At 36.5% G+C, this 27,074-nt stretch overlaps 4 protein-coding genes across 17 annotated transcripts; all 4 read right to left on the reverse strand.

Annotated features, from left to right (window-relative positions):
* Positions 1-240: 240 nt before the first annotated feature.
* On the reverse strand, positions 241-1,006 carry LOC103341400 (putative calcium-binding protein CML16). Its single transcript, XM_008244914.3, has one exon. It carries the CDS (start codon positions 862-864, stop codon positions 388-390), a length of 477 nt encoding a protein of 158 aa, XP_008243136.1. The 5' UTR covers positions 865-1,006; the 3' UTR covers positions 241-387.
* Positions 1,007-1,671: 665 nt separating this feature from the next.
* LOC103341399 (uncharacterized) lies at positions 1,672-2,552 on the reverse strand. Its single transcript, XM_008244913.3, has one exon. The coding sequence runs from the start codon at positions 2,348-2,350 to the stop codon at positions 1,886-1,888; it is 465 nt and encodes a 154-aa protein (XP_008243135.1). The 5' UTR covers positions 2,351-2,552; the 3' UTR covers positions 1,672-1,885.
* A 357-nt stretch (positions 2,553-2,909) lies between these two features.
* Positions 2,910-7,671, reverse strand: LOC103341398 (proline-rich receptor-like protein kinase PERK9). Its single transcript, XM_008244912.3, has 9 exons — positions 7,498-7,671; positions 5,830-7,228; positions 5,064-5,474; positions 4,896-4,982; positions 4,567-4,637; positions 4,402-4,478; positions 4,121-4,268; positions 3,415-3,576; positions 2,910-3,331 (listed from the first exon to the last, which is right to left on the reverse strand). The coding sequence occupies exons 2-9, from the start codon at positions 6,965-6,967 to the stop codon at positions 3,161-3,163; spliced, it is 2,265 nt and encodes a 754-aa protein (XP_008243134.2). The 5' UTR covers positions 6,968-7,228; positions 7,498-7,671; the 3' UTR covers positions 2,910-3,160.
* A 2,155-nt stretch (positions 7,672-9,826) lies between these two features.
* Positions 9,827-14,196, reverse strand: LOC103341396 (Metal-dependent phosphohydrolase). 14 transcript variants are annotated; one of them, XR_016124222.1, is made up of 10 exons: positions 13,799-14,196; positions 13,637-13,666; positions 12,882-13,006; positions 12,717-12,754; positions 11,946-12,056; positions 11,774-11,853; positions 11,101-11,257; positions 10,855-10,989; positions 10,687-10,759; positions 9,827-10,200 (listed from the first exon to the last, which is right to left on the reverse strand). XR_016124222.1 is itself a non-coding variant. In XM_089046306.1 (9 exons), the coding sequence occupies exons 1-9, from the start codon at positions 14,078-14,080 to the stop codon at positions 10,904-10,906; spliced, it is 786 nt and encodes a 261-aa protein (XP_088902432.1). In that variant the 5' UTR covers positions 14,081-14,196; the 3' UTR covers positions 10,360-10,903. The 14 variants fall into 14 exon arrangements, 9 of the variants coding, with proteins under 9 accessions (XP_088902432.1, XP_088902430.1, XP_088902426.1 ...); XR_016124223.1 differs by having other exon boundaries at positions 10,659-10,759; XR_016124221.1 differs by having other exon boundaries at positions 10,687-10,989.
* Between the last annotated feature and the right edge of the window lie 12,878 nt (positions 14,197-27,074).

Below are 27,074 nucleotides of genomic sequence, written 5' to 3' on the forward strand. Positions count from 1 at the left end.
TGCAAATTACAACCCAAATGGTATGAAATTGAAATGGACCTAAACATGAACTACTAATAACATAAATTATTATTTATACAAAAATTTACAAGATGGGTTTTTGATTAATTAATTGGTAATTCTGATCTTAATTCACTAAAGGGATTGAGGGGCAGGTCCCAATATTAAAATTTATCAGTATATATATTATCCCCTTTCCTATGCAGATCCTCCTCCTCCTTCTCCTTCCACAAATCCATCCTATATATATTATCAAGACAAGCCCCTCAACCCCACAAACACAAAACCGATAACAAAAATAAAAAATAAAAAATAAAAAATAAAACATAAAAGTCAGCGATAAAAAGTCAAACCATCCACAAACGATCATACCCGCGCCACACCTGATCATACCCCAAGAAAATCGGCGGCAGACCGAGACATGATCGTCGCGAATTCGTTGAAGCTAATCACGCCATCGCCGTTCGTGTCGGCCTCTTGCATCATATCGGAGAGCTCTCTGTACGTCAACGGATGACCCATTTTGGCCATGGATCCGGCGAGCTCGGCGGCGGTGATGTAGCCGTTTCCGTCGCGATCGAACGACCGGAAGACCTCCGTGAGCTGCTCCTGGTTGATGAGGATCTCCGCGTTCATGTCAGGCAAGATGGCGGTGACGAGCTCGTCGAACTCGACGGTGCCGTTTCCGTTGGCGTCCATGTTGGCGAGGAGGACGTGGAGCTGGTCACCGGTGGGCTTGACGCCCAGAGACCGGAGCAGGGCGGCGAGCTCGAGCTGGGTGAGGCTGCCGTCGGAGTCCATGTCGAAGCGCATGAAGATGTCTTTCAGCTGCTTCAGCTGATCGGAGCCAAGCGCGGCCATCATTCTGGTAATGGCCAAAGAAGAAGAAGAAAGAAGCAAGGGATCAATAAGATACCAATTGTGTTTTGGGCGTTTTGAGTTTTTTTTTTTTTTTTTTAAATTTTGTGGAGTGGTAATTGGCTTGTGAAAAGTTGTGGTGCGAGGCTAATTGAGTTTTTTGTTTTAAGACTGTTTTTTCGAGAATTGCTAATAGTATTTTATTGATAAGAGGGAAAATAATTAGTACAAAAACCGAGGTATGTCGTCGGGATTAATTTCTTGTGAAGATTAAAACTGAAAACGCGTTTTTCTCTATAGTTGATTAATGTTTGACTATGTGGTTATGCATTGGGAAAAATGAATGCTAGTGCTATTTACTAGGGATTGTTTGTTAACCATATTTAGGTCTTAAAAGCTTTTGTTTTACTATTTTAGTACGAGTTGATTTGGGTCGGTTTTAGTTTTCAATTAAATTTAACACGGTTAGCTCTAGAGATTAACTGAGGACAGAACCTTTGGAGGATTAATTATTTTAATTAGTTTAATTAACCGACTACCTTCATTCTGTTTCCACAGAGAACATGGGTCGGCTGTGATGAGTTTTTCAATCATTTGGAGTTGGCATAATTAAGGTGAAGATCGAGATTCAGACAACATTTTTCTTAAAGTACGCGACGTTCCAATCATAACAAAGTTGACAATGGTGTGGTCTTGTAGGCGTGACATTTCAAAGTAAATGGACAAAATAATTATTTGACATGTACTAGACATGCTTTCCGTCAAGATATTCTATATGTGAGATAAGTTATAAGTGTCCAAGTCTTTGACATATAATAAAAGGATTGGACTTACGTACTGAAATTGACAACCTGCACCTTCTTGAATATGTTTCATATCCATCCATCGATCCATGGCTATTTGATGAATTGCAGAAACTGTAACCATAACTAAATGAATAAGCCACAACAAGTTGATCGATCCATGGCTATTTGACAAAGATCTAAACAACCCATTTCAACAGCTCGCTAGCTAGGTTAACTTATGATCAATAACTGACAGAGCCAACCATTTCAATCAATTGAAACTGCACAAATCTACTGTCAAATTGATCATCTTCTGCTGAATGATGAATTGGGGAACAACCCATTTCTCTTCTACCCCAAAAGCTTCCAAATCCAAACTCTCCTCTCTGAGATAACTCCTGAAGCACCTTGTCCACCTCCTCCATGCAACATCTGCAACTATGGCCTGCCTCTATGGGCCTTATGGACTCTCCAAGAATACTTACAAAGTCATCCTTGAATGGATCTAGTACTATTTCTCCTTGACTTTCCACTACAATCTCTTTCCTCTTTCTTTGCTGAAGCTTCTTCATGGTGTAGTCTCTTGTCTTTTTTATCAGCTTGCAAGGAAGCTTGAACAAGATGAAGATGGTGATTTGCAGGATCAAGCATTGACAGCAACATGAAATGACCACACAATCTGCAGCAACCATGCCACAATCTTCCATGGCTTGGGAAAGTCAGGAGGAAAGGGGTGACGGTGGTAAAGAGAACAGTTTAAGGAAATCATACCCCTGACCCTGCTGTTAAGGAATAAGTTCCTTCTCTTCCAGGGAGGTAATAGGAAGGGTGAAGCAATTGGAATGATATGTGGCAGATTGCTAAAAAGGCTGTATATGAGTCATGCCTTCCATCACTGTTGCTTCTGACAGGGGCTATCCAAAATATAATAAAAAGCTGTTGTTGCTTGGCTTCTACATTTTTGGTGGAAGATTTCTTTGATATCTTTAAGCGTTTCCTTCTAAAGGTGTCACAGAGCTCGACTTTAAAAGAAAGCTCCCTCTCCCTTTCAAAGAAGACTTGCAAATTAATTAAATATTCGCAAAATATTCGCAAGTCTCAAGCTTACATTGTACCAAACTCTGTTAACATCTTTGTTCATAGCTAGTCTTCTTCAGTCTTGTAATGGATTAATACATCTTTAACATGTTGGCAAAGTTCTGCAAATAAATTATAGCGCATGGATTTGTGAAACAGGGGAAACAAAAGAGAGAAGAATAGCATCCATGGTTAACAAAATTGAATTATTACTTTTATACACCACCATAAATGTTGGTAGATGCAACAAGATCATACATGGGCTAAATAATTTACAAGGGCAAAAAATAGCCGTGCAGAAGCTTGTATAACATCTAAACCTGATGCAGTCAGTTTCGGTTTCAGACAGATCAGGGTCCTCCCAGCTGAGCCAATCCATATCTAGCTCAATTTGGCAAAACCCTTGGAATTCAGTATGAATCTATCTCTCCCAATATTTACTATGGATCTTGACTAAAAAAATCTGTACTGTAATTTTGACTACCAAATGCCATTCGCCGGAACAATCTAATTTCGGCTGATTGTTGTGCCGAGTTAAACGCCTCGCTTTCGCCCACTCTCATTCCATTGGTTATATCGGAAACAGCCAAACTATCAAAAGCTCTAACAACCTGAGGACAGTAAGAACCAAAAGAATGATGATTTCAGCTTAATGAATAAGTCACATAAGAAAATACTTTCAGGTTCTTATTACCTGTCCCATTCGTGGTCTCTTAGCAGATGAATGCCGCACACAAGCAGCAGCAATCTCAATCATTCTGAACATTTCACTTTCAATGTAGTTCTTTCCGAGCCTTGGATCTACCACACCTTCAAACTCCTCATTATCAAGAGCATAACTCAATAATGGTCGAGCCTGGAAAATAAATTGCCTTGTCACAAAAGCTTGATTTTGACCCCAGAAAATTCATTTGGTTAACTGTACAGGTTTATTTCATTCTATACATTGTCACATATATGGCTCCTATGCATCAATGGTTTGCATCTTTCTCATGCATTTAGGTAAATATGAGGGGCAGATTTAAAAAAAAAACTAAAGGTTTCAGGTCTTCTCTACATATTTCATGATTTGATCAACATAGGATTTTAGACCACAAACAAAATGGGTACTTGACTTGCAACAGAGTTGCTTAAGGGTTTCTGGTCTTCTCTATCTGTTTCATGACTTAATCAGCGTATAATTTTAGACCACAACCAAAATTTGTACTTGTTTTGAACCAGAGCCCAATGACTATACTATATAACTGACGACCTCAGCCATGAAGATCTAATTCAATAAATTGAGACTTCAAAATATCAGATGGAAAATATCAAAATTTTCTTATTGAAAAGAAGTAAAAGCAATATAAACAGTGGACTATGATATGTTCAGTATGACAAGATGATGCTGTTAAGTTTACCCATTCAACTAGACTCTCATCTCCCAAGGGTTGTGAAGTATCGACAGGCTTCCGTCCAGTAATCAACTCCAGAAGCACAACTCCGTAAGAGTAAACATCAGATTTCTCAGTCAATTTGCCACTTGATGCATATTCAGGGGCCACGTATCTGAAAATGAACCCGAATCAATACATTATCTGGCATGAAAAGTACGTTTTTAAAATCTAGAAGACTCCTCAAGAATAGGTCCGGTAAAAGTGGTAAGCATATCATATGGACCAACACTAGATTGCTCACATACCCAAAAGTTCCCATGACACGTGTACTAATGTGTGTATTCGCATCAAGAGCTAATTTGGCAAGTCCAAAATCTGAAACCTGTAAAGTATATGGAGGAAACCATGAGCTACAATCTAACTGAAATAGAGAAGTACTGAAATGTACTCTGAGTTAACATTATGTCTACCCGAGCTTCAAAGTTGTTATCCAAAAGAATGTTCGAAGACTTTATATCGCGGTGAATAACTCGAGGATGGCCTGACATTAAAGAAAATAAAACAAATTTAGTCAAAAAAAAATTTCCAGATAAAATTATGTAACCCAACAAACTCTAGTATGAGGGTGTCATAACTTCAATCAGGTGATAAAAGCTAAAATTTAAAACATTTTACCGGGATAAATTATATAAAACAGGTTTAAAATACTTTGATATTCTATAGAAATGGAAGTACCCTCAAACTATTTAATCCAGAAATTAAGAAAATTAACAGCCAGAAACTAAGGGTAGATAATTACAGTCTTCATGTAGATAAGCAATCCCACGAGCTGCACCAGCAGCAACCTTAACTCGTGTTGCCCATTCCAGAACTGGCCTACCTTCCCCTGAAAAATGCAAGGTGCAAAACATGAGAATACTCAACCATTATCATTAACTGTTTCTTGAAAGCTAGGTTATAGATTTACCATGAAGATGGAAATAAAGGGTATCATTAGCGACATATTCATAGACAAGCAGCCTTCGATTCTCAGAAATGCAGTAGCCCACCAGAGAAACCAAATGGCGGTGGTGTATGCGACTAATAATCTCAACTTCGGCTTTGAATTCTCGCTCACCCTGACCCCCACCAATCTTTAGTTGTTTTACTGCCACCTCTCTTCCATCTGGTAGGCATCCCTTATAAACAGAACCAAATCCGCCTTCACCCAAAAGATTCTGAGATGAAAACCCATTTGTCGCCTTATCTAGTTCTTCAAAAGTAAACCATGGTCTTGAATTGCCTAATCCTGCTGGTTCTGGTGGAGAATTCATGATATCACTGCCAGAATGACTTCCAACAAACGGAGCTGAAGAATGTGTCTTCAAGAAGGATGAATCTGGAAACAAGTTACAAAAGCCTTCTTATTTCATTTCAATGGCCTCAACTTTGTGGACAGAAAAAGTACCATCTATCTACAATGGTTTATATGACCCAATCAATTAAACCGACACCCTGATTTTTAATGAAGCTAAATAAATACCTAAAATAGTATATTGAACTTATTGTAATTTAGAAACATTGAACATAAAGCATGTGTATAAGTAGGAAGCTCAAAGAAACAAGTTCTGGTACTTGAAGTGTTCATCCTTAGGCATGTGAAGTGCCAAAAACAATGAGAAACCAGAAGGGGAAAAGGAATTAAATAAATAGCATAATAAGAAATCACTTGTGTTGTGTATGGTATAAGTTACCTGATCGGGGGGAAGAAGCCAGAGATGTCATAGCATAACCTTCTCCAGATATCTTTTTCCTTGGCCTCCTCAAGCACCATACAGCCAATCCAATGAGGCTAAGCACTATTAACCCAACCACTACACCAATTGCCACTACACCTCCAGTACCAATGCCCTCATTAGCTGTGGCATTTGAACTTGGTGATGCATTAGGACTGGAAGTGTTTGAGGTTGGTGGACTTGGAATTTGAGAAGGTGCTGGTGGAGAAGCATGCGAGGGTGGAGGTGGTGCCAGTCTATTTAAGGGTGGTGGAGGTGATGACTTTGGAGGAGAATTTGGGGGTGAAGGGGTTGGTTGAGAACCGGGTGGAATGGGAGGAGTAAGCCTAGGAGGCGGGGGTGCATTTGTTGGAGGTACTGATGCTGGTGGTGGAGGTGAACTTTTGGGTGGCACTGATGCTGGAGGTGGGGGTGAGTTCTCTGGCGGGTTTGATGGTGGTGGTGAAGTTTCGGGGGGATTTGATGATGGAGGTGGAGGTGACCTCTCAGGTGGTTTTGATGACGGTGGTGGTGGTGAAGTTTCAGGGGGATTTGATGATGGAGGTGGAGGAGAGTTCTCAGGTGGCTTTGATGATGGGGATGGTGGTGGTGAAGTTTCCAGTGGCTTTGACGGAGGTGGAGGTGAATTCTCAGGTGGTTTTGATAATGGTGGTGGAGGTGAACTCACTGGTGGACGGGATTGCGGTGGTGGAGGCGAACTTGCAGGTGGATCAGATGTTGGTGATGGTGGGGAAGGTGAACTTTTTGGTGGATTTGATGATGGTGGGGGTGGAGAATCAGAAGTTGGTGGAGGTGCATTGGATGATGGTGGGGGTGGAGAATTAGAAGTTGGTGGAGGTACATTGGATGAAGGTGATTGCGTAGCTACAGATGGGAATGAATTAGGAGGGGGTGATGGTGTGGTTGGAGGAGGAGCTGATGGAACAACAGGTGGTGGAGATTGAGTAGTTGAGTTGGAGGGTTCTGGTGAATCCAAACTTGGCTGAGAAGATGGTGTAATAGTTGAGGGTGGTTGTGGTGGTGGTGTTGAAGTAGTATTAGAAGCTGGTGGCACAGCCGACGGAGATGAGTTTGGAGATGGCGATGTGGTTGCCATCTATTTAGAACCAAATCCAGTGATGGATATCATATATAACTCGTACACCACAATCTTCAAGCTATCATGAAATTTTCAAATTTTCACAAAATCCAGAATTTTTTCCATACAAAAGCCAAAATTTTGAGCAAAACCCATAGAAGATAGGCCAATTTCAAGTCTTTATCCAACCAACAGTTCCAAACTTCCAAAACTGAAATTCCCCATCACCAAACTTCACCAACCAAACACAATATTCTGCTGGGAGAAAATCCCCGATCACTGAACTCGTTTAGAGCAAAACCCAAGTCAGCAAACAGATTTTCAGCATAACAGAGAGATGACTCTGAGCAAGTTTTCAAGCAGAAACGCAGATACCTAAGCTCAATAGTTAAAGATATTTGTACAAAATTCAATCAACAATCTTTCTCCAATGTGAACACTCAAAAGGTCCAAACTTTTGACGTGACCAAATGCAGCAGCAACAGCTATCCCCCCAAAAATTGGCAACAAAAACAAAACCCAAATGCTAAAATCCCAAAAGGCCTTACCTTTACTTCGTCAATGATAGCTGAACAGAAACGTCTCTCCAAAATTGCAGCCTCTCTCTTCGATTCTTGAAACTTCCAGTCTCTCAATCTCAACTGTGCATAGGAAGCTCAACTCAGGGTCCAGGGACACGGATTGTGGGGTCCAAAACGCTATGCAATGTGAAAACTGAAAACGACTAGAAGGAATAATTATGAGTTTATTGATGACAATGAATCTGTTGGGTTTTTTTTTAATCTTTTCTTTCGCTGGAAAAAAAATCATTGCCATGAAATTCAATGAAGAAGCATAATCATAGTCATAAATTTGACATCCATGACCATGTGTGGTTGGCTTTTTCTGACGTCCATTTTAGTCCTACGAAACGTAAACGCTCTTCTCAATTGCTAGTGTGAAAAATTGGTCAGCGCTCTTTAAATCTTTAGAATTTGGACCTTTTCAACTTGTTTATTTTCAAATTTATTAAATAGCATCTTAAAAATTTTTACGTTACAATAATTACTTTTGGACGAATTTTAATAATTGTGTAGTATTATTATATTATATTATATCAAATAATATTAGAAGCCCCACAACTTTATATATAAGAAATATTGAATAATTACTTCACTTTTCGCGGGGTGTTATATGAACTCGTTTGTAAAGATAAGATGAGGCCATAAAATAGTTCCATTAGAAAATTAACATTAACGTTAATAAAATATCCACCTCCCTTAAATGCTGATTTTGTCCTTAAACACCTGATTTTGTCCTTAAATACAATAAAAAAACTATAAACAAATAAAGCACTTACTGTAATGTGCGTGTACTTTTGGACTTTTTCTTGTGGAGCCACGAGTTTGACTGCATTCTTTATTGTCAAGAAAGAAATTCATCTTAGAGCATCTCAAACGGAGTCTGCAAATCAAAGAGGTAAAATTGTACTATATAAGAGCAACTCCACTCATTTGTCCCATGGCGAGGAGGTAGAGCGATCACTATTCACACGCGTGGCAACGGAAAAAAATTCAAATCGAGATCAGAGCGAGTAGAGATCTTGTAGTCTACTGATCACCCTCGTTTTGGACCTCAGGAAGTTGCTTTGGGCGGCCAGTTGGTGGGTCCCACACTCTCCGGGCTGGGCTGTCCATTGAACACCTTCCCCAGCCTCGGGTTGAGCTTATCGCTGGAGAGGCTCTAACACCCTAAGTGGCATGGCATGTTGTCTATCCATTTGCCTCTTATACCTTTTCATTTTGAAGAAAGCAATATTGCCTTGTTAGGGAAATGTGTATTTTGCCTATCCATCTGCCCCTTCCGTTGGAGCATAGAAATGCTCATTTGCCTATTTCCTTTGTTTTTTCGTTGGTAAATTTTAACTAAATTTTAGTTTTTATTTCTCTCTTCTTTTCTTTATCAAAAAGGAAAAAGCTTGGCTTTTTAAATTAAGGAGGAGCTCATTCTTATAATCAATGTGATTTTGACACTTGCCAATTTTTTTTAATATTCTTTTTTAATTTTTTATTGAAACTTTCTCAATATTACTTAAATTTAACTAGTGTCAAAACTCCATTGGTTTTAAGTAGGAGCTCCTCTAAACCATGCTTTTATTATTATTATTATTATTATTATTTTCATTGAAAATTTTGTTCACAAAGCAATCGAGCAGCTCAGCAATGTTATAGATCCTGGATAGGAACAAAGACAACATCAGTCAGAGCATAATCTTTTCTTTTCTTCTTTTCCTTTTAAAAAGAGAACAAATCATAGCACAATTATAAATGCATACAAGACTAAAGAAATCTGGTCTGCAGAGAATTGATTAGCGGGTTTAATTTTGTGCATGGTGGGGTCGGCATGGCCTAAGAGATCTTGTTGCTTGTTAAACAAAAGTGGGTTTTTATAATTTATTAGTAGCATGCAGGCAGTGAAGTGGGTCTAATTTCACAGAGCGTGTCTGGTGTCTGAAGAAATGGCAAAAATTTGAGTGTGGTGGTGGGACTCATGTGGTCTAATAATTCTCGTATCTTTTGCTGTGTGCTTGCTGCCCGTGAAGCTCCTCCACGGGTTGCTGTTGTGGATCCTCAGAGATTACTCTGTTTCAAAGCTAACATCATATCATACGAGACCTAAAAGCCTACAACTTTGTACTTTCTTTTCTTTTTCTTTTCTTGTAGTGTATAACATGCACAAAGTGTTAGCGGTTTAAGCGGTTAAGATTAATTAACTCTTGCATTCGAGGTCATATTTCATTGAACTAGGGATTTTCATCATGTTATAAGTTTCGTGTGATTCTCTCTGAAACAATTCCGCATGATGTTGTATTTAGTCACTGGAGAAAATTTCCTCATATTCAACAACCTTAAGTTCTGTATTTTTCCATCAATAATTAATATCGTTTTTTCTAAAGAAAAAAAAGAGTCTATAATATGTATATGTATATGAAGAGAATTATTCTCCTGTTTTGGTATGGATCATATCTGGATATAGATGAAATTAATAGGCAAGTGGGTCGATTCTGGGAAAGGATAAGGGAACCATTGGTTAAGAATCAAGGTGGTGTCGTGGCAAGAAAAGCAAAAGCAACCAGAGATTCGAAGCACACGTTTGCACAGTATCACCCGATAGGAAAGACGACAAAAGGCCGAGCTGAGCGTGTAGGCCCCAAGTCCACTGCGCGCGCATAGTTGGAAATCCAAAGGCTCAGATTTCATCAGATTCTTTCACTGCATAATTGTAAACGATGCCACGTGTCATTTAACTTTATAGAGGTTGAGTTGGGTTGGAGGGCAATGTAGATAGTTATTTAAGGCCAACTAAACCCAATTACCAAACCGAAAGCTTATTGAAGGCCAACTGAACCTCGTTCCCTGTTGCGTTGTGTACAGAAACGGGCCTACTTATTAATTGATAACGTTAGGCTTAAAAACCCTAAAAAGAGTACCCAAAACTTTGAAGAAAAAGGAATATAAGGCTTAAGCCCAATCCGACTAACTTAAGCTCCAGATCCAAAATTCAAACCTAAACTGACCAAACTCCATCTCACCCTAAAAAAATAAAAACCCAGGACATATCTAATCTAATTGATCTATTTCTGGTAAAATGAAAGGAGAATGTTAAACTATTTGGAAATTAAAAAATGAGAAATGCTAGAATAGCTTGAAGCAGAAAGATCGAATCATGCCTACTACCCCGGCTGAGTGTTGTTGTACCTTTTCTTTCACCTCAGCCTCCACGGATGCATGCTTTGGTTGCACAGATGCGAACTGCAGATCCCATTGGGTGCTGTGGAAACAACATCATTGTTTTCCTTTTTATGTGAGAAGACGAAAAAAATTGGCGAACCGAGGAAAATGCAGCTGGGCGATGGGACGGCCTACTTCTAGAAGGAGGTTTGGCTTCACTGCGAATGATTACTGCATGAGGGAATCAGTTATGACTCTTGTCAACCCGTGAATTTCTTCTAGAAATGATCTCAGCTGCCCAACTCTTTCCTAGTTCAGTTTGAAATTTTCCTGGGGGAAAAAGAAGGCAAACAAAGAATGATAATTAAGAAGTGCAAAATTACAAAGAGGTAGAAACCACAAATTTTCTACTTCAGATAACATCAAAATAGTTGAATCTACCTGCTGTAGAAATGAAAAACTCATCCAGCACCTTCCCGTGTTCTGTTACGAGTGTAAAAATATCAAAAGAGAAAGATAAGAAAGCTAACAAAGTTACAGCAAAAGAATGAAACGCTTTACCTATTTCATATTCCAATGCTTGCAGAATCATTTCAACCTGAACAGAGTTGCATAACCATGTTAAAAGAAGGAATATCATAAGCAATAGTGGAAGTTCTGAAAGGTCTACATGCATGAATCACATCTGCATGCAAGTACACAGCACATACACACAAGCATGCGTAAGTAAATTTCTGCTCCTCAAGTTGTGTTGTAACAGTACGTGGACAACATATTGCACAAAACTAGAACTGACTACAGAATCACAAATTTTATCAACAGGATAAGTCCTGCTCCTCTACATGCCACAAACTTGTGCAATTGTTTAACACAGGTCCCTGCTGCATAGCTAGTTACAGTGATGGAGCAAATTGGAATTCCATCCCCATTAGAAGTAACACAAAATAAAATGAACCCTTACTGGTACATAATGTCTAGTAAACCTATGAGATTGAAATAACCATTATAAATCACCATATTACATGGATAACCGAATTAAGCAGTTTCATTTGGATGCCTTAATATTGAAACCTGTTAATGTAACATTTATATGTGAATGGCAACATATACATACTTTATCAAAATCTTTCACAAGATTAGCCTCTAAGGACGAATTATTTTCATACTCTGCCCAAAGTTCTTTGATCTCTTCAGCTGCAAATAAGAACACTTACAATTAATACAATTCCAAAATAAACGTTTTTAGATAATCAAAGAATTCCATGAAAATAAGAATTAATGATCACCCCTCATCCCTCCACCAAGAACTATGCACATTTCATTCAAAGCTGCTTGCTCCCTTCTGCTCTTTTCTGCTTTGGGAATGCCATCAGATGGTGTTATATCTCCAACAATAGCTAAGAATAGTCCAAAAACCAATCAGATTAAAAAAACCCCATTATATATATATAGGGTGTGTGTGTGTGTGTGTGTGTGGATGTATGTATGTGTGTGTGTGTAAGTATGTACATGTATGCATTAGTAGATAGACAGATGCACACACTGCACATGACAATTTTGACATGCACACACACTTTAAAATGTCAACACAATAAAAATTACTAAAATGATAGCAAGCCATCCTTATTCTGTAATAATATAGGAAAACATCTAATGATATATTTAAGAAATTTTTATTGGTAAAACTAAACCCTATGAACTACCCAATCTACCCCAATACCACTCCATTGTATTTCCATGTGAACTAAGAGCCATGCACTTTTGACAGAAACTTCATTTCAAACTAGTGAGACATACATGCACAGGTATCACTTCAGTTATTATTACTTTTTCCTAAATACTATCTTTCTTACAATGCTAATTTGCAGTGTTTCCATTTTCTGACTAGATAATATTTTTTTCAAAAAGTAGCATCACTATCAAAAACTTAAAAAAGCATTGAAATTTAATGTCCATTAATTTCAACTAAAGCTGCTTCTTATACAGCCTCACCTTGAACTGCACATTTGAAACTATAATGTAGAGAAATTGCGAAAGAATAAGGGACTAAAAGGTACCTTCTGCAATGTCATGGACAATTGCTATCTTGATACACCTGTTCAAATAAGAGCAGGCAAGCAAGAAAGAAAATTAGATACTACAGAAAAAGGACCAAAGTCACGCATCAATTATCAGTATAATCAAAGACATCAAAGCCAACACATGGCATTACAAACTCCAACCTTTCTCTGTTCAAGCCAGGAACGTCACCAGCAATCAAAGACATCAAAGCCATGCGGTACATATGGTCGGCAATGGACTCAGGACCCTTTATTCCATGATTGATCCAGCCCTTTCTTTTTGTGGTCTACAAGAGAGAGAGAGAGAGAGAGAGAGAGAGAGAGAGAGAGAGAGATGAATATCATGGATCTTCTCAGAAATCCATATCGCAAAGACATATTATAGACCACTACTATTACTTGAGATAAAGCATTCGTTCCTCATTATGGATACATATCCCAGTAAGCACTTTTCTTCATTATGATACATTATATATATGATAGTTGTAAAGCTAAGCCCTTTCCCAGTAAGTCACATCTTTCACAACCCAATTCAATTCCTCCAATTTGTTTCAATAATTATTACATTGATTATGTGAGTCATTACCCGTAGATAGAACACAAAGCCACTCCCGTAGCATTATTATAACTACAATTGATTTAAGATGCTGGGATCCAAAGATGCTTCTTTTACAGAGTGACAACTAAAATGCTTGCGTCAAACCAATGAGATGAACTAATCACTTATTCTATAGATTGTATGCAAAAACCTCTGAATCACGATTTTCACAGTATGTTTCATGCCGTGACAGGATTGCTTCAAGAATCAAATTCATAAACTAAAAAACACCAAACCCAGTGCTGTTCAATTCAAGGAAGGACGCATTTAATCTCTGTTTGGTTGCTGAGAAAATTCAACACTGACTAAATATTCTTACACTAGATTGCTCGCTAGTTAGCTCCCACACCTAATATCACACAAAAACTTACTAGAATCAGAGAACGCATATACAAACAATTCTACACATTTTCTTTCATTTTATATTCCTTGATTTTCTCGGTAACCAAACAAATAGAACAGAAACAGAATCACTGCATACCTTGAGACTGTGGCACAATGTGAGAAAATCAATAGCGGAGGACGTGGATGAAGAGCCCGACGACCCGATCGAAGCTTCCGACTCGTCCAAACCCACAGGCCGCTTAGACGGGAAGCCGTCCGGAGTGAGAGTCTGGCAACGAACGGAGACGAGCCTGGCGGTCCGGGATTCGGTTGAAAATGACGGTCTGAGCATGGTCCGATTGAAGAAAGCGAGAGTCGAATGAGAAGGGACAGAGCGGGTCAGTGGAGCCGCGCAGCGAGTCGGTGAATTAAGTGCCATAATTGCAGAGATTGAAACGGACAACCAGGTTACTCGAGGTTCGCCCTTCTTTTTGTGTTCCCAAATACTGTACCAGTACCAGTCCTTTATTTTTTATTTTTTTTTCAAACTCTAGCGAAAATCCTTTATGGAAAATCTATATATATACTAACTCCTAGGCACATACGTGGGGTTTTAGTCACACAAAAATTTCGCTTTTGAAAAAGCAAAGACAAAAAAACCTATCAACTTTCAAATCAAAGATACGAAAATGTAAAAGATTCTTTAGAAATCAAAAATAAATAAGCAATTTTATCTATTTTGCTTCTTTTAAAAATTTCTCTCTCATTTGGTTTCTTCCAAAGTCTCCCTTTGTTTTTTCCTTTTTATTTTATTTTTAAAATAAAAAAAGATAATATTGGTAGTTATCTTCTATAAAAATAGGAGCTATTATCTGATTTTATTTTTAATTTTAATATAAAATGCGAATTTATCATATTATCATCATTTAATTAATAATTTTAATTCTTAATGTTTGAATTAACCTAGGACATTTTATGGTATTTTGAATGTTTCACCATTCTTTGCCTTTTGCTTTATATATATTAGCCTTTCACGTGCTTAGAGGCTTTTTTAAAAAATTTAAATTTATTTTAGAATTAAAAAAGATAATGGGCAGTTGTGTTCCATAAAAATAGGATTCATTATTTGATTTTTCTTTTAATTTTAATTTTTTTAAATATGAAAAAGTATGAATTTACCATATTATCTTCATTTAATTAATAATTTTAATTATTAATGTTTGGATTAACCAATGGCATTTTATGGTATTTTGAATGTTTCACCATTCTCTGCCTTTTGCTTTATATATATATATATATATAAACCAAAATACTGAGAAAATATTTAAAATACCAGAAAATGTCTTTGATTGTAAATCTATATATATAAAGCAAAGACAAAGAATGATGAAATATTCAAAATACCAGAAAATGTCATTGGTTAATTCAAACATTAAGAATTAAAATTATTAATTAAATTATGATAATATAGTAAATTCACACTTTTTTCATATTAAAAAAATTAAAATTAAAAGAAAAATCAAATAATGAATCCTATTTTTATGGAACACAACTACCCATTATCTTTTTTAATTCTAAAATAATTTATTTTTTTTAAAAAAAGCCCTCATAAGCGCGTGCGGAGAGGCTAGTATTAATAATTGAAATTAAATGAAGATAATATGATAAATTCACACTTCTTTATTTTAAAAATTAAAAACAAAATCAAGTAATGAATCCAGATCCTCTGTTTATTTTTTCCCTGCTATAGTGTGCTTGACTTTTATTATAAGCATGACAACTCATCTAAAATATATCTAAAGGTTAAAAGGTTGATAACACATCATCTTTTGAAAAACATTAAACCTAGGAAGTGTGACATTTTCTTTAACGAAATCAGGTTTTCTCCCTCACCCTGCAGTTCAAGAACCAAACAGGATGATCAATATCAATTCTTAAATGAAGAAAAAAAGTGTTGAGTCCTTAAATTTCAAATATTTGTTCTTAACAAACACTTCAATTCTAGTATTTTACACCCGAAAAATTATTGTTGATTTCAATCATAAAATTTTAAACGTGTATTTGGCCAAATAGGCATTTGCTAAATTCTGCATATTTTCTGCAGCCATGCCTTCTACATAGGCCCAATGACCTGCAGCACCGTCATGTTCTTTTTCTTCAATTTTTATCAATATGCTTTGAAATAATATTTTCTTATGCGCGAGAAAAGAAAGGATATATGTTCAATGTGTTAGAGCAAGTCCACTGCAAGGCCTTTTGCCCGGGTAGGACAGGGCTTAGGGGCGCAAACAGCTTCAGCGTGCAAGGGTAAGCCTGGGCAAGGCGTGGGACCCACTAACCTAGGTAAGTCCAACCCGTGTTGTTGCTTGGGCAAAGTGACACAATGTTGAAGTCATAATGACATCAGCAATCAATTTAAATAACAAATTTTTTTTTTAATAAAAAACTAAAAAATTCATAATTTTTATTATTATAAATACCTAGTCATATTCTTTACTTCACATACTAAAATTCTATATAAATTCATCTCCTCATATCTCATGTGAATAGTAATTGTCATTGCCCTTACCCATAAGGCCTTTCCAACCCATGGGGCCAAACCCAAAAAAATCCCAATTTATTGTCCAAAACCTCTCCCAACCCAAGAAAATGAAGGGGCCAAAATTTAGAAAAACTCAAATTTGGACCAAAATAGCAGTCCACGTATTGCCTGGACGTAAAAAAAAAATTAGTGGAGCCCACCTACTGCATTAGCAACCCATATGCAAGCTTTCCTTTGCTGGGGCCCGCCAACAGCCCATGTGGAAGATGCTGCCTTTGGCTTGTAGTGATGTCATTTGTTTATTTGTTTATATTCTAATATTAATTTAAATCAACGATATATATTAAATCTAAGCTATTTTAATGGTAAAAAAAAAGCTATTTTAATGGTAAAAAAAAAAAAGATTCAACGGTTGAAATTTAAATCCAAAGATCAAAATAATATTTTACTTAATCTAAATCCGATCCAACATCAAAACTCACCACAAACTCTATAAATACTCACTCATTTCTCAAATAATCTACCAAAAACATTATATTTTTAGAATTTCAATTTTTTAAGGTCAAATTGTTCAAAAAATTAAATTATGAAGTTATTTTAAAATATTAAATGAAGAAAAGTTATCCATTAAAAAAAAAACCTTAAACCATTCTTAAACAATTTAATAAAGTTGCGGACTTAAGATTTGAGTCCGGAGGGTTGGGAGAAAAAATGATTTGAGTCTGGGCAAAACTGAAATAATTACTTTTTGGAGGGAGAAAATTTGGGTTTAGTCCTCATGGGTTGGAGAAGGCTTAAGAGTGGGAACAAAATTACAAGGGCTGTCACTATTCATGGGAATAGTGACATGCCTTGCTCTTGCCTTGTCCTTGCCCATAGAAGTGGAAGTGCTCTTAGAAAAGTAATTCCAATTGTATTTCCAGAACTTGGGGGCTGATACATTGTCCCAAACATATGAGAATCGATATAAGGAAGAAAAACTTGATGTGAATACAAGGACGAACACTCATTGAAAAGATAATATGTATTTATTTTTTCAGTTGTTATTAAAGGTTTTTCTTTTCATTTCTATTCAAAATTATGTGGCAATCTTTTTAGCCTTTAGATATATTTTTAATGAGGTGTTATACTTAGAATAAAAACTCAAGCATATTATAGCAGAGAAAAAACAAATAGAAGATTCAGATCCCCTATTTTTATGGAACACAACTATCCTTTATCTTTTTTAATTCTAAAATAAAATAAAATATTTATATATAAAAAAGAAGATAAATTGTAATGACACTTTGTAATTTTTTTTTTTCACTTTCATCCATATAGTTTCAATTTTGGCAATTTTATCTATGTAGTTTGATTTTATTGCAATTCAAGGACACGTTCAAATTTTCATCCAATTTCTTGATGAAATAAACACGTGTCTCTTATGTGGAGGGGTATTTTTTTTTAACGGAATTGGATGGAAATTGTGTTCTTGAATTGCGATAACATCAAATTGTAAAGGGTTAAATTGACAAAATTAAAACTACATGAATCAAAATTAAAAAATAGACAAACTACAAGGACCAAAACTGATTTTTTTTTTTCCAAACAAAATTGTATATAGTAGCTCCAATTTTTACTAATTTTTTTTTATATTTTAATTTTTGTCGAAATTAATATTGTTCAAAGATTTGTTTTATTCATTTATTAATTTTGATAAATATTTTCCTTGAACAAGATTGCGTAGTGAGAACCATATCGTACATACAAGTCTAGCCCTAAACAAGGACCTAATGTTTTGAATTGTGAGAGAGAAATAGATTTGTTTAGTTTATTAGGGAGGAAGAGGATTTCGAGCCTCTACATTTAGAATTGTGCATTTATCTGCATTTGAAATCTAACCATATTTAAGATACACATCAACAAATTTTTTTTAAAAAAATCAATAAATAATCTAGGGTAATACTAGGCCTACCACATTTAGAGTGCTGCTATTTTCACACACCTGTCATATTTTTCTACCCACCTTATCTTCAAAATTTTAAAGACAAATTTACCCCTTCATAAAATGACTTTTAAGGACTTATGAGAAATGATTAAAAAATAAAACAATTGCCTTAAACTTAAAATTAAAAAAAGTTAAAAAATTCCAAAGCACAAAGATCAAACATCAAATCCAAAGCACCCCTCAACCTTTTATTTTATCTCTATCCTAAAACCTTAACCCCAAATTTTTTGAGCCAAAACGATGGATTCTTCATCAGAAACTCCAGTCATCATGTTCTCTTCCCATTTGTGGGAGCCCAACAAATCCCAATGATTGACATGGCAAAAGTCTTCTCCTCCCACGAAGCAAATCCCAATGTAATCATATGCTCATGTATTAGTTTTGTTTTGGTCGTCAAATCTCTCCAATTAGAGCAAATAATTGCTCTTTTCAGTCATTAGAATAAATTTAATAGAAATTTAGTTATATACCCAATCTTAGACATAGTCTTATAAAGAAACTCTATACTATTTAAAAACTATAAACACACCTTTCAAAAAACCCAAAAATTGACAGCTGTTAATTTTTTCAATTTAATAGTTATTTTTTAGTTTATTTTTGTGTGTTAAATACCTATATTGCCCTTGTATTATGGATTTGAGAGAGAAAAATCAGATCCGCCCAGATCCGAAAAAAAAAAAAAAAGATCTGCACAGATCTGCCAAAAACCAAATCAGATTTATTTTCTCCTTTCTTGTTGGTGTTTTCTTTGGTGTTGGAGGAAGAAGAGCTTCCATTAAAGCTCAGTCTCAGGCCTAACTATGTTCTTCATCTTTAATCTACAATTTTCAATTTTTCACCTTCGATTTCTTGTTCTAAAATCGTGCTTTTGTTGATTTTTTTTTTTGGATTGTTCAAGACCTCGAACGAACCTTGATCAAATGCTCTTAGCTCTACTGCTCATCTTCGAGCTCTACTCCTCTTCACTACGTCGTCGTTGTTGTTGTCATCATCATTGTTGTCATTGTTGTTTGGTTTGGACTTGAAATTTTTGATCTTTTTGCTTCAATTATGTGTTTCTCTTCGAATTTTAGTTGATTTTCGAAAATGTAACTTAAGATTTGATGATCGATTTATCTTTTATTACTATTTCAGTTATGGATCTTATTTTTGTTTAACAATGTACTTCTATGACAGAGTATTAATAATGTACTTCTATTACAGAGTATTAACAACATACTTCTACGACATAATAGTATTAACAATTTGGACTCAACTTGTTTTGAGTTGGTCTAGTATGTTCTTTCTTCATCTTTTCTTTGTTGGACATCTATTAGAAATAGCAACATGATAGTAAACTAGCAGTGTTATTACCATAGACTAGAATATTACAGGGGTAGACATGCATTAGAAATAGGGAGTTTCACTAAAACACCCAAAATGGAGGTTGAAATTATAAAAAAACCCAACACCCAAAACACTTTATAAACACACCCAAAACCCATCATTACACACACTTAAAACTCATTTATAAACACACCCAAAAAGTTGACTTTGGGGTTGATTTTGGGTGTGTTTCTATGTTTAAATAGTGCTTGGGTTTTTTTATAAATACATGTCTAGGATTGGGTTTATTTATAAATTTGTATTAGAAATATGATGTCATATGAAACTAACAGTGTTATTACCATAGACTGGAACATTATAGGGGTAGAAATGCATTAGAAATAGAATGTCATAGGAAACTAGCAGTGTTATTACCCTAGACTGAAACATTACATGAGGTAGACATGTATTAGAAATAGAATCTCATAGGAAACTAGCAGTGTTATTACCCTAGATTGGAACATTATAGGGGATAGACATGCATTTGAAATATGATTTCATAGAAAACTAGCAGTGTTATTACCCTAGACTGGAATATTAATACAATTAATCAACATGATAGTAAACTAGCAATGTTATTACCTTAGACTGGAACATTACAACCATTAATCAACATGACAATAAACTAGCAATGTTATAACTAGACTGGAACATTACAAAAGTATACATGTATTAGAAATAAGATGTCATAGGAAACTAGAAATGTTATTACCCTAGACTGAAACATTACAGGGGTAGATATGCATTAGAAATAGGATGTCATAGGAAAATAACAGTGTTATTACCCTAGACTGGAACATTACGACCATTAATCAATATGACAGCAAACTAACAGTGTTATTACCCTATACTGGAACATTACATCCATTAATCAACATGACAGTAAAGGTATGGAATATTACAATAATTAATCAACATATCACATTAATGAAACTATGGTTTTCAAGATGTTTTGTTTGTAATGAATTGTTTGGGTGTTTTTATAAAATTGGGTTGGGTTTGTTTTGGGTGATGTTTAAATTTTTTGTGTTGTACTACTTTTTTAAGTTGATCAATGGCAATCACGTGATTTATAGAAACTTAAACACCAATTTCTTATGTAGTAAATGAGTTTTGGGTGTGTTTCTAAAGTGTATTCTATGTAGGGTTTTTTATAATTTCAGCTCATATTTTGGGTATATTGGTGAAGCTCCCTAAATTTAAATAATTCACAAGTTAACATAAAATAGAATTTGCTTGAATTAATAATTAAAGGGTATTTTAAGAATAATGGTGGGTGGAAAGATAGGATTGTGTTTTTTCAAATTTACATGATGAGTGGGAAGATAAGGTAGGTGAGAAAATATGACAGGTGGGTAGAAATAGCACCACTCCACATTTATATATCACATTATGTACCACCTTTGTAAGCATTGGCGGACCCAATGAAGGACAACTGTGGGCACTTGCCCACACTTACAAAAACGTTTCAGCCATATAATCCCACCCAAACTCACTTTTTTGATAATTATTTGTAGGTCCTTCTTAGTTGGAGCCTCCACATGCACTGGCAGATCTACAGAGGCTGCACCTCCCCTCGCAAGAAACTTGGGGATGCCAGAATTTGCCCCGTTGCTAATGCCCACCAATTGTTCGACTAAATGCCTCAAAGATGTTGTATTGTTTGCTGCATTGTGAGACCCTGAATATTTACCATATATTGTTGGGCTCGATCTCATGAGCACGTAGGAGAAAACGGCTCATCAATCGGAGATCCACAACCAAAGTTATGAATTTTCGAAGTTTTTCTAGAAGATTTGAAGTTAAGTTGCAGAGGCACAGTTCAAGGAAGAAGAAGACTTCGAGTCAGACGTCAGCATTTCTGATTTTGATTCTTTTTTAAATTTTCCAATAGCAAGCCGACACATGTCTATTTCTAATTTGTCTAAATTAAAAAATTCATTAAAAACTCAAATGTGTGCCAAAAAATTCACCAAAAATTACCCCAAACTTTTAATCATGTGTACTTTTGTTTCATGACCTCCAATTTACATGTGCTTTTGGTTAGATTAATTGGTACTGACTTTTGTTAGATTAAATATGTAATTGACATGGATTTTGTTCATATTTGATATGAATTTTGGTAAACTAATTTTGTCAATGACAGAGATTTTGTTTGTATTAATTGATATCCATATATGCTATAATCAATTAGTTGTAGACGTAAAACTCTTATTTGTTTTAATTATGAATGACATTAGTGTTTGGGCCAAAAGCAAATCACACGCCAGCCCACTTCTCAAACAAGAGAAATAAAAGACCTGGGCTTCAATATTATCAGAATAGGAGAGAGCCCAACCCACGTCTTTTCAAGAAGTGGCAGAAATGTAAAAAATGCCAAAATAAATGGCAATTACGTTCTAGGCAGATCAAATAAAAGAATTAGACTGGGCCAATCTACTACCATCTCTCAAAAAACCCAGGAGCAAAAATCAAACAGATCTTTTTGAAGGAACTATTCTCAAAGAAGCCCACGTGACTTTCTAAACACTTAGAAAGTCAACAATTTCGACTGAGTTGATTGGGAATTAATTAGAAACAGGTCAGTAGCAACAAGGCTTCTTTGAAAACTTTGTCAGCATGAGAACAAACCCCTTCTTATATTTAGAAAATAAATGTTTTTTTTTACACCAAGAATGGTGATTCTCCCAAGATATAAGGAGGCCATGTTCTCAAAAGGAGATAAGCAGGAGGACAAAACTAGGAAATCAAACTAACCATCGCGGTTTTTTAGCTCTTACAGAAGGCAGTTGGAATTAAAGGAAGGATAGGTTCTCTTTCAAAATAGAGAAGTGATCTAAAGAACTGACTGATGACAGCTTGATTGACAGAATTAATCAAAACCCCTTCTTCTTTATATTTCTTTGTATTTAAAAAAGTGAAAGATCTTTTGAAGGATTTACCGCCCATTATTTTAAGAAAGAAACCCTACTCCAAAGCAGTTCTTATAAAAATGAGAACGAATGAACAGAAAAAAGGACACACAAAATTTCATCAATCAAACAAACAACAAAAAATCAACCAAAAGCTCACTTGAACAACAAGAAAAACCAGCTTTAGATCAAAATTCCCAAAGTTCAGACTTAGAGAAATAAGTCATTCATAACGAGATCTCTCTCGTTACAAATTTGTTTCAGCAGAAGCCAAGACAAGCAGAGTTTGAGTTTTCCCAAATATAAAAACCTCAACAAATTTTACAGTGCAGTTTCCAGCTCATCAAGTCCTTAAGAATAGCCACTTATGTCCCTTCAGACTGAAGAAGCTGCAGTTCTGCCTTCTCAAAAGCCTCCCAAAAACTTGAAGTAGATTAAAGCTCTGCCAAAATTGAACTTTGGTATTGATTTACAGTGAAGTGAGCATTGAAGTTGTTAACATCCAGTCCAGGATATATCCATCCGGCTGGATCGAGTCTTCCACCTAGGCAGAAATGGAGTTCCAACTGTCTTTTTGTCTCCCTAGTGTTGATATGTTTATTCATAGTTTTGTAAAATGCAGTTCTGCCTAAAACAATCCAATTTCTTATCAAATATTTTGGCCAGAACAACCGATTTTATACTGAGATAAATTGTGAAAGTCCTCACCAGTCTGAGGCAAGAAAAGAACTTACTTGAGAGATATTCCTCACCCAAATTCACAATCGTTTGTTTAGAAATTAGTAACTTAAGGCGCAAGTTATCCATTCTAAAGAAAGTCTACTAGAATCTTCATTGCTAGCAGTAGCACGCTCATACATCAAAGAAATTTGATTTGCTGACCAATCAATGGATGTCAAGCCAATGGGGAACTTTACCCTTCCATCTCAGGAAAAAACACGAAACGGGTGAACAATTAGTATTGGTTAAATTCTAAGGGCATTTGGTTGTATATTTTTTGTTGTTGAATTTTCAGCATATTTTTTTTTAACACACTACTCGGATGTTAGGACTTGAACCCAGGGCCTTGCTTGAGTCCTTTGTAAATTTTTAGCCTTTTAAATATTGCACCTCCCCTGAAAAATTCATGGATCCGCCACTGCTCACGTGACCCATCCAATACATACACTTTAAGCCCAAAGCTTATATTATGTTATAAAAGAAGAATAGAGATCCCACCAAGTTCACTCATTCTGTAATTTGGTGGATAACTATTTATGATAGTTATGGAAAAAGATTTTAAAAGAAAATCCGAGTTGGAATTGTCACAACCTATTAGGAGAAGTGATGATAGTTCAAAGCAAAGTCGCATAGAAATCAATATGTCAGATCTTCATTCTGATTCTGGTTTACGAACTTGGATTTTAGATTACAATCTGAATATTCGAGATGAAATTAGAAGAGCTTACTTACAAAAAGGCCTTGTTAGTCTAGAAATCATGATTTTCCTATAATAATAAAAAATTAGAAAAGAGTTAAGACGATTCAACTTGGCATGGTTTGATGAATTCCCTTATTGGTTGGAATATAGCATCAAAGAAGATGCTGCATTTTGCTTATGTTGTTATATTTTTAAAACAAATTTCGGAGAGAAAGCTTGAGGTGACTTATTTGTTGGTACAAGTTTTTCAAATTAGAAGAAAAAGGAAAGATTTCAAGTTCATGTTGGAGGTCCCAACTATTCCTATAACCAAGCTCTGAAATAATGTCAAGCCTCAATGAATGAAAAACATATTAATTGAAAATATTTTCCATAAGCACTCACATAATGAATGATTGCCTGGTAGTATATCTTGAAAAAGACATATTTGATAGTATTGATAATGAGCTTATTATGCAACGTTTTCAGAATATAAAAAGTCTTCAAGGACAATTGTAAATTTACTTATTGGACAATGCTATTAATATTCTGAGTTAGAAATATTTTTTGTTTAGCTATATATCTGTTGGATTTTTTTTAAAGCCCCCAGATGAACGAAAGTCTGAGTTCGCCACTATTTGTAAGGGTATGTTTGGTACACCATATTAGACTCTAGATAGCAGTAAATAACCCATGTCAGTTTTTTGGTGTCAACTTGTATTATTTAATTACTTGACTATGTTAAACAGATTGGGCTTTTAATATTCTTCATACATGACTAACTAATACAACCCACACCCTCCCCCCGGCCCGATTTAGATAATAGACACTTGAGGAGAGAAACCCTAAACTCTCTCTGGGGATGGGTACCTTCCTCATCTTCCATCTTTCTCTCCTCATCTCCCTTTCTCCTTTCCTAGTGTTGAGGCCCAAAAATCAAAGGGGCTAAACCCAAATTAATCCTTGGCCCAACACAAGTGATTGAATGCAAAATAGGCTCAATCGAGACAAAAGAGAATTTATGGGACCAGCCAATGCAAGCTATAAGCCATGTATCATGCCAAGCAAGCACGTGCAAAGGGGCCAAGAGCATGCCAACATAGCGAAATCACGCTTACGTATCCTTTCAATGCTACTTGGCCCAATTATAGCCCATCGCGGCATAATAAAATCCAAGCATAAGCATAGGCCTCACATAAGAAAAAAAAGCATTATTCTAATACCAAGTCGTGCCACAAGCATAAGTGGACCCAAGCCACAAGATCAATCGGGGCTTACTGAGAAGGTTATGGTATGGAAGGAAACGAGCAATCACAGGGCCCATTGAGGGTTCAGGGAACGTAAGTTTTCTAGCCACTTGGGGGGCTTTAAAACTTAAGCCCGTTCCTAGAACCCAAGCCCATGGGTTAGCATGAGAGAGAAGAGAAAATTGCCCGTGCTCTAGGAAGATACCAAGTAACCTATTAGAATATTTAGCCCAACCTACATCAATAGAGTGCCCCAAAGAAATTAGCAAAAGCCCTTTCCAGCGGTCTGACGAAAATCCATTAGAAATAATAGGCCAGCAACCCAACGGTATGCACAAGCCCAGTCCAGCAGCTTGTGGAAAAGTTGTCATCGTGTTCATCTCTGATGATAAGACTCCAAACATGTCAGACAAAAGGCCAAGGCAAGAACCAGCAGAGATTCATGGGGAAATAGCAAATATCCATCGGACAAAAGGCTCCATCCATCTCTTTCCCCATTACATGCCCTGTTTTGAAAACGTAGAAGAAAAGCAAGGTGGCGCCTCACCCTTGTGGGGAGGTCCAGCTGCATCAAAGTCATTGGAACCACAATGGTTCCTTTCCCATATGTCTCGATAGGAGAATTGAACCAAAATAGGACTAAGTAGGGAGCTGCCAAGGGAAAAGGAAGAGGAAGACTAGACAAAGTTAGGGTTCTTCATGCCTATAAAAGGAGGCTGTTTGTTACCCAGAAGAACCAACCACTCAGAAGCCTGACCAAGCTTTGTCAAAGCATCTGAGAATTCACTCAAGACACCTAATCCCCTCTTTCGTTCGTTTTCTTCTCACTTTTAGGATAGGAATCGTTCTAATCTTGCTCTGTTCACTTCAGGCTCTGGTTCTCTATAAGAAATTCATCTCTCTCTCTCTCTCTCAAATTGTTAAACCTGTGAAAGCTTAGCTCCCATGCCACAGGCTCCTCAGGTTAAGCTATTAGTGAATTTTTCATGCTTATTTGGGTGTTAGTAAAGTAATCCCAAGAGTGTTCTTTTAAAGTCTCATTAGATTTTCTAAAAAACTCTTTTGGGAGCTTGTTTTCGAACTCAGGCATTTGGGGGATTTGTTCGTCGTCTTCTCACAATAGCCCAAGCCCATTCAGTCTTTGGAACAAAAAAACCCCTACATAAATTGGCGATCTGGGGAACAAGCTGCCATTTTACTGATGCCTCCAAGGAAGAAAACCAGGAGCAATACCATGGCCTCCCAAGATGGACCCGACCATGGTGATTCCGAATCAAGGCAAAATGCCTCCTCTATGGGACAAGAATATGCAAGTGAGGGAGTTTTCACCCTTATTGATCTCATCACAGCTATGCAGGCTATGGGGGAAACCTAGAGGGAGATGATGGATACTATCAAAGAATTAAAAATGCTGCCTCCAAGCCAGCGAAGATGACAGACGTCCTCAAGAAGAATCTGCCGCTCGGAAAGGGTCCGAGCAAAGGGGACCGTCTTTTGTCACCCAGGAGGATGTCGTTGCCATCTTTGGAGAATGAGCTTAGTCGGGCCAGGAGGATTGGAAGTTCATTCCTCAGCCACCGTACCCTGCAAGCTTACTCCAGCAACCCTATCCCAAAGATTACGAAACACCAACCTTTGTTCTTTTCGATGGGAGGAAAGAAAGCCCAAAAGAACATGTCAACCGATTCATTGATGCTTTGGGGCCACACGCCGGTGATTATAATCTTCGACTCCGAGAATTCTCGAAGAGCCTCATTGATCGGGCTTATACATGGTACACCACATTGGCACCGGGCTCTATGCGTTCCTGGGATGATTTGGCAAGCAGGTTTTGTAAAAAATATTTTCAGCACGAGGAGAGGGTTACCGCCACGCAGCTCAATAACACTAGCCAAAAGCAAGGGGAGGATCCCGTGGACTTTGTGAGAAGGTTCCAGGACTTGGCTCTCGACTACTTTGACAAAACGGATGAAGAGGCACT

Source organism: Prunus mume, linkage group LG2, assembly GCF_029339155.1.
Source record: "Prunus mume cultivar Tortuosa linkage group LG2, ASM2933915v1, whole genome shotgun sequence".
NCBI classification, from domain to species: Eukaryota; Viridiplantae; Streptophyta; class Magnoliopsida; order Rosales; family Rosaceae; genus Prunus; species Prunus mume.